This window comes from Hyalella azteca, unplaced genomic scaffold, assembly GCF_000764305.2.
Source record: "Hyalella azteca isolate HAZT.00-mixed unplaced genomic scaffold, Hazt_2.0.2 contig11623, whole genome shotgun sequence".
NCBI classification, from domain to species: Eukaryota; Metazoa; Arthropoda; class Malacostraca; order Amphipoda; family Hyalellidae; genus Hyalella; species Hyalella azteca.
Window position 1 is genome coordinate 62,152 of NW_025941614.1, and position 17,304 is coordinate 79,455.

The 17,304-nt window shown below is 38.3% G+C and overlaps 3 protein-coding genes across 3 annotated transcripts in view; all 3 read left to right on the forward strand.

Annotated features, from left to right (window-relative positions):
* LOC108667405 (tubulin alpha-8 chain) overlaps window positions 1-7,519 on the forward strand; it is a 33,059-nt gene extending 25,540 nt beyond the window's left edge. The window contains exons 2-11 of the mRNA XM_018154428.2: window positions 583-688; window positions 991-1,101; window positions 1,997-2,169; window positions 2,488-2,616; window positions 3,296-3,495; window positions 3,959-4,070; window positions 4,815-4,902; window positions 5,265-5,392; window positions 5,907-6,070; window positions 6,386-7,519. Coding sequence (XP_018009917.1) covers window positions 583-688; window positions 991-1,101; window positions 1,997-2,169; window positions 2,488-2,616; window positions 3,296-3,495; window positions 3,959-4,070; window positions 4,815-4,902; window positions 5,265-5,392; window positions 5,907-6,070; window positions 6,386-6,515 — 1,341 coding nt within the window. The 3' untranslated portion in view covers window positions 6,516-7,519. The remainder of the gene's footprint in view (window positions 1-582; window positions 689-990; window positions 1,102-1,996; window positions 2,170-2,487; window positions 2,617-3,295; window positions 3,496-3,958; window positions 4,071-4,814; window positions 4,903-5,264; window positions 5,393-5,906; window positions 6,071-6,385) is intronic.
* An 814-nt stretch (window positions 7,520-8,333) lies between these two features.
* Window positions 8,334-13,918, forward strand: LOC108667403. Its single transcript, XM_018154426.2, has 8 exons — window positions 8,334-8,798; window positions 9,900-10,053; window positions 10,236-10,345; window positions 10,718-10,842; window positions 11,726-11,919; window positions 12,321-12,389; window positions 12,706-13,267; window positions 13,789-13,918. Exons 1-8 carry the CDS (start codon window positions 8,763-8,765, stop codon window positions 13,916-13,918), a joined length of 1,380 nt encoding a protein of 459 aa, XP_018009915.1. The 5' UTR covers window positions 8,334-8,762.
* Window positions 13,919-13,970: 52 nt separating this feature from the next.
* On the forward strand, window positions 13,971-16,598 carry LOC108667404 (trypsin-1). Its single transcript, XM_018154427.2, has 4 exons — window positions 13,971-13,992; window positions 14,538-14,697; window positions 14,936-15,059; window positions 15,857-16,598. Exons 2-4 carry the CDS (start codon window positions 14,659-14,661, stop codon window positions 15,919-15,921), a joined length of 228 nt encoding a protein of 75 aa, XP_018009916.1. The 5' UTR covers window positions 13,971-13,992; window positions 14,538-14,658; the 3' UTR covers window positions 15,922-16,598.
* The last annotated feature ends 706 nt before the right edge of the window (window positions 16,599-17,304 follow it).

Genomic DNA, 17,304 nt, shown 5'->3' on the forward strand with positions numbered 1-17,304 from the left:
GCTATTTTAGGAAACATTTACTCACGCCTTCGTCGCTCGCGTCTGCCTTCCCCGGCGTCGTACCGGTCACCTCTTGAGCAGCGTGAGCAGCAGCGTGAGCAGCAGCGTGAGCAGCAGCGTGAGCAGCAGCGTGAGCAGCAGCGTGAGCAGCAGCGTGAGCAGCAGCGTGTGCGCGGTTTCAACAGCTCGTGTAAAAAAGTTTGACTATTCATGTCAGTAACGTGCTGAAGAATCTATCGATATGACGTTCGGGAAAAGACTTTTCATCTTAAATAATTGAGAACCGAGATGTAAGTTGACAGACAAATATTATCTCTCTTATTATGCCAGAGTTATTTATTTCCAAAGGCATTTATGAAAAATCGAAAAAAATTGTAGAAAAATTTATCATCTCTTTAGAGGGGACAAGTTTTCTAGTCCAGCTCAATCGTCAATTCAAAATCCTAGAACGTTTTCTATTAAAAGTAAATGGTGAATTTTTTCGGTTACTCTCTCTGCTTTTAAATCTTTGGTAAATTTACGATTTAAGCAACCAAGTAACGCTAAGAAAAGTTGTATTTAGCTTCGTGCGTTTTTTTACAGCGCGAATGCATCAGCATCCACATCGGTCAGGCTGGAGTGCAGATGGGCAACTCTTGCTGGGAACTGTACTGCCTCGAGCATGGCATCCAGCCCGACGGCCGCATCAGTGAGTGCCACACAACACAATCCACGTGCAATATATTATGTATTCTCACAATTAATATTGAAAATAAAGTTGCTTTTTAAGCACATGTGAATATTTTATGCTGATGATATTATTTCGCGAATTTTCTTAAATGAAGACTCTTTTTCCGTGGGTTTCAACATTTTGTGTAATTAATACAATCCCGTGAAGTTGTGACAGTTAGTTGATTTATTTCGAATTTCCATTTTACTTGGTTTAATTGTTTTGTTAATTCATGTATTCGAGAAGGCTTAGAATCTATATACATAATACATATACATCAGGCGATGACCTGGTGGGGGATGAGAACATGTACACGACGTTCTTCCAAGAAACTGGCCGTGGCAAATACGTGCCCAGGGCCATCTACGTCGACCTCGAGCCCACCGTCGTAGGTAAGTAAATTTTCCTAAAGCATGCAATTCATACAATGGGGACATTTCTCATCGTTTCAGTTTACGCTTCATTTAATCAGCCAAATGGAAACTCGGAAAGTATATACTTGTTTCGTATATACTTACGTACAGTGTCTATATACACGTATATACTTAAGTATATACGTGTGTATACATATACGTATTTCGGTACTGAATTTTGCAAATATTTTGGTAGTTATTTCGGTATACATTCAAAATTCACTAAATAAAAATAAATACGTTTCAGACACGGTACGCACTGGACCATACCGCCAACTGTTCCACCCTGAACAGCTGATCTCCGGTAAGGAGGACGCGGCTAATAACTACGCGCGCGGTCACTACACCATTGGCAAGGAGCAGGTCGACCTCGTGCTCGACAAGGTCCGCAAGATGGTCGACGCCTGCAGCGGTCTTCAGGTCAGCAATTTGGTCATAAATTGAAATTATCAATTTCATTCGAAATATCAACATGACACTTGTTTAACTTGGTTCATATAAATAATTATAAAATTCAATCGAAATCTCAAGGGCCATCTACGTCGACCTCGAGCCCACCGTCGTAGGTAAGTAAATTTTCCTAAATTATGTAATTCATATATAGGGACATTTCTCATTGTTTCACTTTACGCTTCATTTTATCAGCTAAACGGAAACGTGCAAAGTTCTTGCATATACGTGTTTCGGTACTGAATTTTGCGTATGTTTGGCAATTCTTTCGGTATAGAATAGATGCGAATAGAAGTGTCGGCATTGAAGAAATAGGCCCATGGCCTGATGCCGATTCTTGAACTTTTCGTGACTTTGATTCACAAGGGATTCTGCCTTTGGAACCCGATACATTCAAAATTTACTAAATTAAAATACGTTTCAGACACGGTGCGCACTGGACCATACCGTCAACTGTTCCACCCTGAACAGCTGATCTCCGGTAAGGAGGACGCGGCTAATAACTACGCGCGCGGTCACTACACCATCGGCAAGGAGCAGGTCGACCTCGTGCTCGACAAGGTCCGCAAGATGGTCGACGCCTGCAGCGGTCTTCAGGTCAGCAATTCTGTCATGAATTGAAATTATCATTTCATTCCGAAATCTCAACATGACACTTGTTTAACTTGGTTCACATAAATAATTATCAATTTCATTCGAAATATCAACGTGACACTCGTTTACCTTGGTTCACACTTATTTACGGCTTGGTTCATATAAATAGTTATCAATTTCATTCGAAATATCAACATCACACTTGTTTACCTGGGTTCATATAAAAACGATGATTACTATAAATTTCATTTAATTTCATCTCATTATAAGCAATTAGGCTTAAAAAGTTATTCAAAATATTAATTACCGAATTTTGTGCAGGGGTTCCTAGTGTTCCACTCGTTCGGAGGGGGCACAGGCTCTGGCTTCACGTCGCTGCTCATGGAGAGACTCTCCGTAGACTACGGCAAGAAGAGCAAACTGCAATTCACCGTATACCCCGCGCCGCAGGTATACGCTCATCTTTCATCTCCTAACTCATCTTTAATTCTCATTCATATTTCAATAATCTAAAAACTAAAAATATTAACCGTATACCCCGCGCCGCAGGTATACGCTCTCTCAAACTCTCGGCTCATGGTTAATTCTCATTCATATATCAATAATCTAAGCACTATAAATCCACATTACTAATATATAATATATATGAATATATTATATACTATATACCACTATATAGTGGTATAAACTAAATATACCACTATAAACACTCATAATAAATCCACATGTAATTCACATTCATATATCCACATCCTCTATCACTATCATTTATATTTAAAACTATAATTTATATTTTCAAGCTATCATTTATATTTCAAAACTATCATTTATAGTTTAAAACTATCATAATTATTTTAAAACTATCACTTATATTTTAAAACTATCATTTATATTTTAAAACTATCATTTATAGTTTAGAACTATCAGTTATATTTCAAAACTGTCATTTATAGTTTAAAACTAACCCACGACTAATTCCTATATCCTTTATTCCTATAGGACTTAATCCACTATTATCCTATACTCCATTATTACCCCCACGACTAAGTCCTTTATCCTCTAAATAATCAATATTTATTTCAACAATCGTGGCCTATACGAATAAGAACTAAATAGATCTACTGTTCAGATCTGCACCGCAGTAGTGGAGCCCTACAACTCCATCCTGACGACGCACACGACGCTGGAGCACTCGGACTGCGCCTTCATGGTTGACAACGAAGCCATCTACGACATCTGCAGGAGAAACCTCGGCATCGAGCGCCCCTCCTACGAGAACCTCAACAGGATGATCGGCCAGATCGTGTCCTCCATCACCGCCTCACTCAGGTCAGTTGTGGTGGTCGGGCTGGAATTGGCCTTTTTGGCCTTCTTTTTAAAGTGGCCTTTTTTCAACGGGTTGACAAGTTAGACTGGTGACGAATGTGGAGTTTTATAGCTAGAATTAATTCGAGGTTGTCTCTGATGTTATCATCAGACGCTACGTAAAACGTAAATGTGGAAGTCGTTTTTTAAAGCGTTCGTATGTAATGAGTGATGTCTAGGAATACCTTTAGAAATGCAAAATTATTTGATTATTTTTATTTTTTCACCATAATAAGTTCTGGCTCGATCTCCGACTCAAGTACCATCAGCACAGTTACATTATATAGCAATTCACGTACGGTACCTAATACCGGGTGTTCTCAATCTAAAATTAAATTTAATTAGAAAATATACAATATTTTCAATTAAGAATAATTTAATTAAGTATACAATTGCTATAATTGTTATAAATGTTAATCTCTCACAGGTTTGACGGTGCTCTGAACGTTGACCTGACGGAGTTCCAGACGAACCTGGTACCGTATCCGCGTATCCACTTCCCTCTCGTCACGTACTCGCCCGTCCTGTCCGTCGAGAAGGTAAGTTACTTTTTCTGTTCGAAAAATCGCATTAGAACGGTCTTTTCGCCATTTAGCGGCCGACCGGCACGTAACAAAGCTTCGTGTTGCCGTTTTTTTATTTAACACAAGAAACGCGTACAAAAGTAAAAAAATATATAACTCAATACTCACTGCAGTGAGTGACAGGGAGCGCATTTTCTCGTCGACGAAAACGTGAAGTCACGGACGGACAGACAGACAGACGGACATGGCGAGCACAATAGGGCATTTTTTCCATAAATGAGAAAATGCGCTAAAAACGGCAAACTGTTTATTTCCACGCGGCTGCCGGCCATTATAACGCCCGTCAGACCGTTTTTGCACGGTTATTTCAAGCAGCGTTGTTGCGTTAAGAATACCACTGTTGAATCCTCGTATTGATTTTAAGGTTAAATTTCTTGTGTTACTTATGTTCATTTCACTACAAAAGTTTCTTTAATTTAGCTAAATTGTACCAAATATCTGTGCGCAAATATTATAGAAACTGCTTTATGTCATCAATTCTCTCAGCGTGATAATCGTTTCCTTCCTTGGCCTATTGATTTTTATCTGAAAGAATTACTTAAAATTAAACTTTCCACTTATTCATACAAATCGAATTAACTATAACTCGAATATTGATTTATCTATAAGATGGATTATCCATTTATACCTTTCTATGTAGCATTTTACACATGTCCGCTCAATTACGCGAGCCCCTCTGAATACGTGAAATTTCTACAGGCCTACCACGAGCAGCTGACTGTGGCAGAAATCACCAACGCTTGCTTCGAGCCTGCCAACCAGATGGTGAAGTGTGATCCACGGAGAGGTGGGTATTAATTATGACATATCAAAGAGCAGGCATAGAAATTGTTGAATTCTCTATATTCATTCTGAATTCTCTATATTCATTCTAAAGTCTAAACCATGACATCATACCGCAAACGTTTCCCTTTCTTGATAAAATTGAAAGCCTTTGCAACTTTAAAAAATCTTAATCCGTGTGGATATTTTTACTTCACTCCTTGTAGTGCAATAATATAATATTTTATCGAAAATAACCGGTATTGTTAATAATTTTAATTTATTCGATAATTAAAAAGAATTTTTGAAATACAATTCGTTCATCTGTGTGATCACAACCTTCAGAGATCATTCTCATGACGTATGAAATGTACTGTGGATGTGCAGGCAAGTACATGGCGTGTTGCCTGCTGTACCGCGGTGACGTCGTGCCTAAAGACGTCAACGCCGCCATCGCCACCATCAAGACCAAGCGCCAAATCCAGTTCGTGGATTGGTGCCCAACTGGCTTCAAGGTACGTGCCCACACAGCTTGGTATCTATTGCCTCATATCTTAAAAATACTAGCTGAATGCAGATTTTTAATGAAATTCATCCCCAATTAAATATTGTTTTATAATGGTTATCAAAATCTTTCTGACGGCAAATATTGCAATCTGAAAACTTTTCTCTTGTCCAGAAAATACTAGCTGGATGCTGTTTTTAATTGAAATTCGTCCCCAATTAAATACTGTTTTACTGGTTGTCGAATATTTCATTTCCCCAGCTGTTGCCGTACATTGAAAGTGAATGATTTGTCCACATATAAAATCATTAATGATTTGACATTTATTGTCTTTGTATCCAAGTTAGCGACTAGAAGTCATTGGTGTCTTTTTCAAAACCTTTCTGGTTTTGATGCAGGTGTCTAAGTTAGCGACTGAAAGTCATTGGTATCTTTTCAAAACCTTTCTGGTTTTGGTGCATGTGTCTAAGTTAACGACTGGAAGTCATTTGTATCTTTTCAAAACCTTCCTGGTTTTGGCACAGGTGGGGATCAACTACCAGGCCCCGACGGTTATTCCTGGTGGGGACATGGCACCCACGCAGCGCGCCGTTTGCATGATCTCCAACACAACCGCCATCGCTGAAGCCTGGGCAAGACTTAACCACAAGTTTGATCTTATGTACAACAAGCGAGCCTTCGTACACTGGTGAGCATTCAAGGACTATACAGTGTATCTTACGGTGGTTATTCTAAGAAGTAGATTTTAGTCAATTAACTTCCTCCTTACCCAGTGATCGCTCAACACTATTTGTCCAATGATTGCGCACCACTATTCATCCAGCAATTGCTCACCACAAATTTTCCAGTAATTGCTCACCATTATTTATCCAGTGATTCTCACCACTATTTATCCAATTATTCCACCACTGTTTATCCAATCACCACTATTTATCCGCTTTCCTTCAATTGATCACTCACCACTGCTTATCATCTAATCGAACCCTCGGACCTCCTCCCTCAGGTACGTGGGCGAGGGCATGGAAGAGGGAGAGTTTGCTGAGGCTCGGGAAGACCTCGCTGCTCTGGAACACGACTATGAGGAGGTGGCGATGGACTCCACCGAACCTGAGGACGATGAACATGAATATTAAATGAGCGCTATCTAATCTCGCTCAAAATGGAATGCTTACGATGATCTTCGCCAAATTTTGCTAGAGTTTTAATTATTTCAACAGTTTAACTTCATCGTGGTATCGAATTTTACGTAAAATTTCACGTAAAACATCATTATTGTCTAATACCTGCATGCACACAATGCGCGGTCGACTACTTGATACGCTGGTTTGCGAATGCTCATTCGTGATTGCCCTCTTAAATGTTAAGATAACCGGCAACGTAATCCAAAGTTAAAAAATATAATAAAAAAGACATTTCTCGTAACATAGAATTTCTAGGTCTACAAGTTAACATATTTTTAAGTTTTCTGTGGAATTTCAAAACTGAAAAGACTGCGACACCGAAGATGCGATTATTCTTTGGTAAAAGAATAATATTTACATTTATTTATTTGGTGTCTTACAATCGTCTTCGTAACTCAAAATATGTTAATTGTAATGCACTGATTCTTTCTGCTGAACAAGGCTCATGATGCGGAGCTGTTGCTCCGCTATCTTATACTGAATGCCAGTTTAGACGTTAAGGATGATATTTTTATGAACTAAGAGTGCGTGTAGCGTAAGTTTATGTTTTACGGAGGCTGACATCTGTGCAATATTGAGATAATGTAACGCATTTTTTCAGTCACGGTTTTTTTGAGAGGAAAAACTTATGTTCGAAACCGACTATTTTTGTCTGGAAGCTTGCACCGCTTTCTCTTCTAGGGTCATTTTGCTGGTGTTGTAACCTATTATGCCAATATACGTGGTATCTTTAAACGCGAGGAAATATCTAACCGTAAGAACATAAGTTGTTCGTTATCCTAAGAATTTAGTTTAGCCAACTTTCAGCCTAACTTAATGAAACAGTTTTTATACTTTTATACTCTATGACCTTAGTGTGTAATGACGTGTTAACCATATTACTGTGCACTAAAAAATTATTTGTAACAAAATCATCGACTGTACTCGAAAAATGCTTCAGTAAATCATTTTCAGAAGCGTTTCTTTTACTCACATACCAACTCAGAATTTACAGGCCAGTAGCACTGGCATTTCCGCCCGACTCCAGGAAACGTCAATGAATAAACGCTAATTTTTAGACTGTCCTAAAGGTGTACTTCACTATATCGTCAAAGATGGTAGAAAAAAGAAATGACCGTTATTTTTAATTTATTTGTCAGACTACTGACGAATATTTCAACTTATATTCTATCCAATCTTTCCGTGCTTGAAAGCTGTCATGGATCACCTAACTTTAATGATGGTTTTTATAGCGATATTGATAAAAAAATCTGAAACTAAGTTTTGCATTCTATTGGACATAGCATAGGATACGTAGCAATTTGGGCCGTTGTGTGTCATGACATCATCGAGATGTAGTCTCTCCACTAGTGTTGCTCTCTCGCTGTGTCACGCCCGCATCATTAAATAATAGGGGACTTTGCTTTCCCTGAACTATTTTCCCGTACTTGATCATATAAATCATAATTATTCTTTGCAATACATAGATTATTTGACTGGCATCAAAATACTGCGTTAACAGTTTACCACACAATCACAGTTTAGTGACCAGGCACACCATAAAAAATGTCCGCTTTCAAGGAACACTTCAGCCTCTTGCAAATCGTTTACATGCTATAGAGGCAGAAAACAATAGACTGTAGAGTGTAGACTATAGAGGCACAAAACAATTTTTGACGTTGCGATGTGGCATCAAATCTTTCTTGAACCAAGTCAAGTTTCAGGCATAGCCTACTACTTCTACTTTTTTTACTCGGCACGTAATTATGCAATACATGAAGTGATCGATCACTACAGCGGAACGACGAGTCATTGTACATGTTACGTCATTGCGTCACCGACGCACGATATATCATGTCTGGGATGTCTGCGCTGACCTGTAGTAGCTGGCAAGCTAGGGACCTGAGAGCACATGCGTTCTGGAAATTTTCCCTGACGATCAATTTAAAGGAAAAATTCTATCCCTTGCAATGCAATCACTGTAATGTATTCTTATTTCTATTATTTCTGCTCTTATGAAGCATGATTGGAAGTAATTAAACTGAGTTCAGATAAATTAGCTTAAACTGCATGGCGACGAAGTATCCAAAATTAGAGCCCAATTTTTCCCTCTTTTGAAATTCTAATTCTGGAGAACGACGACTACGTTAACACTGTCTCCGGAATTTATTAGGAAATTTTTTGAATGCTCGAGGTTTTTTTTAATGAACTATAGCGGACATGGTGTGTTCTACGGTTACAAGTTTGCGACGGATTGTAAGTGTCAAATTCTAATAAGATAATAAAAGCTCAGACATAAAGTTACAGTAATGGGGAATAAAAAATTACGATAATATAATTTTAATAAAAATTATACAATTAGATTTTCAATATAGTTCAAGTAATATTGATTATTAAATAGAGTTTTATAGATACAACCTTTATTTCAAGAATCAATACAGTGCTTGTCATGTCTTGAGTGTATCGGACCTAACAACGCGAAGAAACAACCTCACCTGGAACAACATACCCTTAAAAACACTCATATGGCAACAGCCCAAGCCAGGACTCGCACACGGTAGAAATCACCCATTGTATAACCCATGCATACTATAATCACCTACGAACGATAGTAATCACCCAAGCTATGACACACGCACGCCAGGAATTACCCATGTCACAACTCACGCACACCAGGAATCACCCTCGCAAAGAACCTCACACACTAGGAATCATCCACGCTCTGATCCACGTACGCTTGGAATCACCCATGGCATAACCCACGCACGCTAGGAATCACCCATGGATAACCCACGCACGCTAGGAATCACCCATGGCATAACCCACGCATGCTAGGAATCACCCATGGCATAACCCACGCACGCTAGGAATCACCCATGGACACACACGCTAGGAATCACCCTCGCAAGGAACCACACACACTATAGGTATGTCCCACGGTTGTATCACTTATGCCATCTTCCCTCGGGTGAGAAGATTTTGTCCCGCATCTCATCGGCAAGGCAGGTCACCGTCGCACTGTTTTGCTTAGAATCGCCGTCGATAGTTTACCTATAATGATCAATGATCATCCTAGTAATAATTATGTATCGACTAGTGAATGATGGGCTAATAATGAATTTAGGTAGTAATAAAAAATTTTATATGTGAGTACTCAATTAGGTTGATATTTATTCGTAATTTCGAATATCTGACGCGTTCCATTTTTAGCGCATTTTCTCACTTATGGAAAAAGTAGCTATTGTGCTCGTCATGTCATGTATAGTATCGTGAGAAAATGCGCTCTCTGTCACTCACTGCAGTGAGTACTAATTTGATTTTTTGAAATTGTGACAACCACTTACCGTTTCCCAACAGATGAACGCAGCTGTTTTTACAGCCCTGGTGATGAACCTAATCAGCGGAAGCGAATCTCAGGAGCTTACAAGAAACACAAAACGCACGGAAAACGTAAAAATAATCGCAGGTTCTCGGAATCTCACAACAACTTCGTCAAGCAATAACACTTTTGGTATGAATAATGAAATTATAATTAGCTCCAGACACATGAATTGAAAATTTTTGGCCCGCTTTAAATAAAGAAATAAAAGCCCTACATTTGTTCTATCAGCGAAATACTTAACGTGCTCTTTTTCCCGTTTTGGTTTAATATCTGTGCTAATACACATCTTCTCAATAATAGTTTATCTACAGGGGCGTGCGGTGAATCAGTGGTGTTGGCAAGAGGACAATCCCGTCACTTTTCTTCTCCCAACTACCCTGAGAGGTATCCGGACAACGCACGCTGCTACTGGCTATTCGAAGTAAGATACACGTACTTGTGTATATATACTTTCTTCTGGAGTTCTATTGTAGCGCTCTGGAAACATGATTTTTAGATTGGCGCTCGTCTGTGAAGCAAATTCAGACTAAGCGATCCCAAACACGTTTCGCTTGAACTGTTTCTCAAGATGGCGTTTGGTCGATATAATACATATTTTAGCAGCACCTCCTTAGTGGAAATTTCTTAAACACTTACACAAATTACATGCCAAATGAACTGCCTCGCACAATTCAGTACAGGAGATTTTCCCGCACTAATTTAGCAAACTTATTAGATGGATCACACAGATTCTAAAAAATTACTAGTGTATTTGATTACATTTATAAAATGGGGCCTTATACCTGGCACCAAGGTTCGGGACGCATTCACCACCCTTGCCCTCCAGTGCAGTCAGTTTCAGCTCGCGCCGGTGCTGCTCTGCAACAAATTCCAGGACTTCTTGCTGGTCGAGGAACCCGCAACTGGAAAGGCTGCATGGTGAATACAGAGTAAATTTAATTAAATATTCATGAAAATTTAACATTTTTACTCATTTTGAAGTTCTGATTGGAGCCCGACGGTAGTGACGGAGTACGTTTTGCAATTGAACATGCGACCATCCTAGGACGCAAGACGCTCATTTGTGGCTTGTGAATTAATATGTTCTTATAAATTAACTGTTCGAAAAATTATAGTACGAGTACTTTGAAGAAACCGTTCTCGCTGAACAATTAGCCTGCTAGCGCAAATGTTGCTTGGTTCGTTCAAGATGTGACTTTACTTCAGTTGGTGCACTTTACTTAAGCTAAATTTTAATTGTGATATTGGCATTTTGTTGTCATTCATCTTAATATATTTGCATGCGAATACATGAGGATAACTCCTGTAATTCTGGAATAATTTAATACGACAAAAGCCAATACATTAAAAATGCCTGTGTGAAATGAAAATTTCCAACAGTCATCCAATTGAGTATGTAAATGTTTAGGATTTAAAATGCTCAGTCGCAAACTAGCTCAACGTTTAATACTTCCCTGTTGAACAGATGAAAACTACGCTTATCTCGCTTGTTTTGGCAATAATTTCTTAAAATGTGAGCATTATTAAATCATCCCTACTTCATAATAGTTGAAGTACACCCTGAGATTAATCAACTATCCACCACAAACACATTGACCTACTGTACTATTTTGTAGTATACCAGAACTATGCATGCATTCTAGTAACTAATGCCAAAACATTGATGCCGCGTACTATGGCTCCTGCCCCGGATGCCGTGGCGTTGTATAATGAGAAGCACTTATTCATATAAATAAATGAGTACCCAACTTTCAAGCCGAGTCAGATCCATCCTGCCACTACCCTAACAAAATTTATATAGGTACTGCGGGGGCGTGGGCCCCCACAACTCGTTGAGTTCGACGCTGCAGGTGACGTTCTGGAGCAACGACCACGACTCACGTGCGGGCTTCTTCTGTCATGTGTCTGCTGATGCTGGTGATGACCGTCCTGTCGATGGTGGTGTTCATGTTGGTGGTGCTTCTGCTGGTGTGGCTGCTGGAGTTGCAATAGCAGGTGTATATATAATAATATGAGTTTAAAAATTACTTTTTAAAGTGTTGTGTGCAAAATTTCAGATCGATTGGACAGGTAGAAGTGTGTTAAATATCGATTCTAAGATATTTAGCAGACAAACAAACAAACAACAAGAAGTGAAGTTAAAGAAGATTGCTGCAAAAATTACGGCGGAAAGCACAAATCTTGGCGAATTTATATAATATAGGTGGAAAGAGAAAGAATTAACCGGTAGAGACTTGAAAGACTGCTAGATATCATTCGCAGTAACGAGAGGAAATGTAATAAAGCAACACGATATGAAGTAACATTGAATGAAATATAATTAATTGAGGTAACTAAAAATTGTTTGCATTTTAGTTGTCATTCAAATTATGCCGGTTTATTTTCCTTGACCTCAGGCACGGCTTCCCAGCACAGGCCTCCGCCAAGCTCTAGCTTAGTTGGTGAAGGCAGCGGTAATCGTTGCAGTGAGTTCCATGAACGTACAACTACAACAGAAAACAAGAATTGGCTAAAATGTTCCTGTTTCATTATGATTTGCAACTTTTTACGATCCAATAGCCATTGAATTATGCATTAAACAACCATTTAATACGGAGTTGTAGAATTTAATATGCGTTTCACTTGCTAAAGCGCAGAGTACAGCAGAGATGCATATTTTTTTCATGACATAGTGAAATTAATATGATACCTATAAAGATACAGGAGTGTTAGTGTATTTTCAATAAGATTTTCAATTAAATACCAGTATTAATAACACTCAAAAAATATTTTCACGCACAGAATGTGGACTTCGGAACAATCCGGCCACCATCCCGAATGTATTAGGTTTTGAGACTCTCGTAGAACCTCACTCGCCCCGCTTAGACGTTGACGATCTCGACGATGACCAAAATCAACACTCAGAAAAAGGCAATCAGGCACGTAGCCTTGCAGACAGTTCGGAAGAATCAGCATTGGTTTCTCGGTTTAAAACAAATGAAATCCCAGGCATTGACCATGAAAATACGCTCAAGCCCAATATTGAGTCTACTCCATTGCCCGGGAGTTCATCAGTACTCTTAGAACAAACAGCCCTTGAAACCGACTTCAGCTTCTCAGAGTTACTCAAACCAAGTTCCACAACTTTCTCCAACGTATCTCACATCGAACATCGAGGATCGGAAGATGCTAGGCAAGTGTCATCATCTTACCCGATGTCTAAGATCGTCAGAGGTTCTGTCATCGCACCTCATGAATTTCCATGGTTGGTGCTGCTCGAGTATCCTCACCTGTCGGGTGTGCACTGCGCCGGTTCCCTCATCAGCAGTAGATATGTGCTTACTGCAGCACATTGCACGCAGTAGTAAGTATTCGCTGGTATTATTGACGTTCCCATTTATAATATAGATTAATAAATTTTCATTTTTTTCCAGTTACTGGCATGTGATACGAAATTGATTGTCGTTGAATTGCTAATCGTGGTTAACTCTCTAGTTAAAACTTTGGAGTAGTTAAATATTGCAACGCATTTGTAGATTTAAGCAATTCATGGTAGAAGGTGTGGGTTTCAATATCGTTGTTTTTTGAAAGATATAGTGCAAGACTGTCATATTTTTTGTTTCTTTATCAGTCTACTCTACCTCACAGAGGAATTGTTGCTCAAACAATTTCAAGAAAATTTTTCGGGCCACAGATGTAATATTCAAATTAAAAATCTCCCTTCAAGTCCAAACTATTTAATGACTGGAGAACTGAGTCATTCAGGACAGAGCAAAAATACCGTTTTGCAAGAGCAGGAGATAATCCATCTAAGTTTGCCTTCAATTAGACGCCTATGAATGAACCCATATTAGCGTGTCTCAATTAATTAAGTTCATGTGTCAGCTTCAACGGGCTGATGACCGTAGTGCTGGGTGAACACGACCGCAACACCCGCAGCGACACCCCACGTTACAGTATATCGAATGACATTAATACCTATGAAGTGAGACCGTCTACATCGCTGGGTGATTAATGTTGAATTTTTCAGTCGTTACAGTATATTGAATGACATTAATACCTATGAAGTGAGACCGCCTACATCGCTGGGTGATTAATGTTGAATTTTTCAGTCGTTACAGTATATTGAGTGACATTAATACCTATGAAGTGAGACCGCCTACATCGCTGGGTGATTAATGTTGAATTCCTCAGTCGTTACAGTATATTGAATGACATTAATTCTTTCGAGCGTTTTTTGCAGCTAAAAATCGTTCAATAATCCTATTATTTGATAAAAGTTTGAAACATCAACAATCATCATTTGTTTATTAAATTGGTGTTATTAATCATTGTCTAACACACATTATCGGTTGAAGTCTAATTCTTATCCTATTGGCAATTGAACCTTATCGAGAAGAATATTTTTATACAAAAATTCAATTAATATGGAATATACACTTGAATAGTTAAGATTGCGTGTTAGATTCAGCCGACAGAGATTTGGTTACTTGATTGATTAATTGGAAGCTCATTTCACTTTTATTATTTTATTGTTTATTTACTCTTATTTTTATATTGATTTATTAATTATTATTATTATTATTTATTTATTTCATCAAAGTTTATGTCTTGCATTCCATGGAATCTTAAAGATGGGGCACAACAAGCGAGGGCGATCAGCGCGGCAGCGACGTTCCTCTAGCCGCGGTCGTTCGTATCCTCGGACCTCGCGAATGTCAGCTCAAGTTTTTGAAGTACGCCATCACTGAGAATATGATTTGTGCTGACGGCAGAGGAGCTGACACCTGTCAGGTATTTCAAATGCCACCACGTGCATATGTAACCTCTCACCAAAACAAATTGTTTGAATTTTTCTTTTCCATAAATGTTTTCTTGTACGCTCAACTCTATGAGAAGCCTAGATAATAATTCAAATATTAAAAGTTTGTATTATTTCTATAAAAAATACATAACAATAAGTTTATGATTACATTAAGTTAGCAGTAAAGTGATATGTTATCACGCTGAATTACATTATGAATTTGCTCAGAACGACAGCGGAGGACCCCTGATGGCTCGGTATAAAGGATCACGCCACGTGCTGGCTGGCATCGTCTCTTGGGGTATTGGATGCGCCAGACCAAACTATCCAGGCGTCTATACACGAGTCAGCAGTGAGTTTCGTTCTGTCGAAGTAGTAGCAGTAGTAAATAGAAATGTTATTAGTAATGCCAATGGTTATTACACTAGTACTGATGCTTTGATTAGGCGAAATCGGGATTGTCGCTGATTCTTGAAATAGAAGAATTTTTACATCATGCTTGATGTTTCTCTCTTCAACTCACGGCTCCAATCTTGGTGCTTCAAACTTTAATCACTATTTCAACCCATAAAGCTTAACGACAATGAATAGAATATTTCCATATGAATCATTAGGCGTCCATTCATACGTCGTTTAACCGGAAAGCGTTACAAGTAAATACGCCATCAACTATTTTATTATTAATTTTATCACAGTGGCTGCATTTCCGGTCATGTGCGTCTGAGAGTAGCACTACTAACCAGTTAACAATACTCAGCTTAATTACGTCAGTTTTGTTACATTTCACGCTACAAGTTACTCGAAAAATCCAACCTCTACATATTCAATTATTAGCTAAGCCGAATGGCACCTCTCAGTTGAATGAATATGTGCCAGATTCATCACATAGGACTCCTACAAATATCCATGATGCTGCTGCGGTATAAATCTTAGAGTCTTTTAATGTTATTTTTGGATAAAATCAAATAACCCTCTTGTTTGGAAGAATGGAAAGTAATTCGGCTACATTGAGATGCATCCAGCCTCATTTTAGATTGTTGAGGTTTGTTTCTTTAGATCGGTTTAAATTTTTTCGCAACTTCGAACCTGTTCTCTTGAATATTATTCTCAATATCATACTGTTAATATGTTTTATGAACCTACTCGCAGATTATTTCCAATGGATCCAAGATAACACGAGAGGAGCTAGAACCTGCCCTCCTCCTGGCCGCTAGCGACGCACTGAGACAACTGTAGCGCGCAACTGCGTATTAATATAGAATATTTCCAACACGAGTGTGCAGCAGACCCCGCTCGACATTAGGGACATTTAGATTGTATAATTTAAGTAATATAATAGGGGGTTCTAATTGAATATGTCACCTACCCTAGCTAGCTAATACATGTATGAGAATAAATACTTATTGCGTTGTGAAATGCAGGCATTGGGTTCAAATAAGTAACTAAAATCTTGGCTCAATTATCCGTAGGTTTTAGTGAATATTGATGTCATCAGTAATAACTCTGGATGAATAGATTTTACTTATTAAATATATTTATGTAAACTTTGAAAGCCGTTAAAATCGTATATATTAAAAGGTACTTACAAGTTGTATCTGTATAATGTTATAAGTGCTATTTTCGGCCTATATCAAGATCTATCTTAGAGATCATTTGTAACTTACCGATTTCAACGTGTCAGAGAACAGAGATCTTCATCGCAATCAATTATTTGAATTACTTTCGGTTCGAACTCCCAAACAGAGGGATCAACCGCGAGAAATTGATACACACTTTTGTCCTGCATGCGTAAGAAGAACTATTTAGCGATAGCCCATGAGTTAAATTTAGAAGAAAGCAACCAATTTTTGTAAATATTTCGTTAAAGTAATTTTAATTAAGATTCTGACCAAAAAATAATTTTTTGCGTGCAATGCCAAAATATCAATAACAATGTACAAAAAATTGAGTTCCTCAAATAGTTCAGGGTTCTATCATTCGGTTGTATGACATTTTTGTTATAAATAAACATACATGTTAATTTTAATATAATTTTCCCCTGTTAATTTATTATTATCTTAACTAACCTTATCAAAAGGCAAAAAGGAGTGTTTTATTTCTAGTCGATTACAACCGGTCCGACACTTCAGCGAACAATTAAATAATACCGGACCATGCGGAACCTCGAGACAAGTTCATTCCGTGAGATGGTCTCGAACTCTCGATTTTCAGTCCTGGTTGACACAACGCTAGTTTCCCGATATAACGATGTCTGGTGAGTTAGATTTTTTAAATAGTATTAGATGTTTTAGGTTATGAAAACAAAGTATACGTAATTGAAAATGTAATTTAGCGTATTGTACTTTTTCTGGGGTTTTATGGAACTTTAACTGCTGATGATGATTGCTTTGCCAATTTCATCTCTGCAGCCTGCCTCTGGTCATTCTTTATTTCTTGGAATGGATTCCTCAATCTGTATCTCCAGTGTCCCACCTTCAATCCACTGACACAAGTTCTTCTTGTTCTGTGTTTTACTTAACGTTAACATCATTTTTTTTTGCAGTGAAAATGTGATTATGTGAACCTTGTTTGTTTTTATTTGTTACTATTTGACTATT

Excerpts from the sequence above, each read along its gene's own strand:
- LOC108667404 (XM_018154427.2), top strand. The coding sequence starts at position 14,659 with ATGATTTGTGCTGACGGCAGAGGAGCTGACACCTGTCAG. Across the intron at positions 14,698-14,935 it reads GAGGAGCTGACACCTGTCAG|AACGACAGCGGAGGACCCCT; the intron begins GTATTTCAAATG and ends GAATTTGCTCAG. Across the intron at positions 15,060-15,856 it reads CGTCTATACACGAGTCAGCA|ATTATTTCCAATGGATCCAA; the intron begins GTGAGTTTCGTT and ends ACCTACTCGCAG.
- LOC108667403 (XM_018154426.2), top strand. The coding sequence starts at position 8,763 with ATGGTGTGTTCTACGGTTACAAGTTTGCGACGGATT. Across the intron at positions 10,843-11,725 it reads GCAACTGGAAAGGCTGCATG|GTACTGCGGGGGCGTGGGCC; the intron begins GTGAATACAGAG and ends AAATTTATATAG. Across the intron at positions 11,920-12,320 it reads TGCTGGAGTTGCAATAGCAG|GCACGGCTTCCCAGCACAGG; the intron begins GTGTATATATAA and ends CCTTGACCTCAG.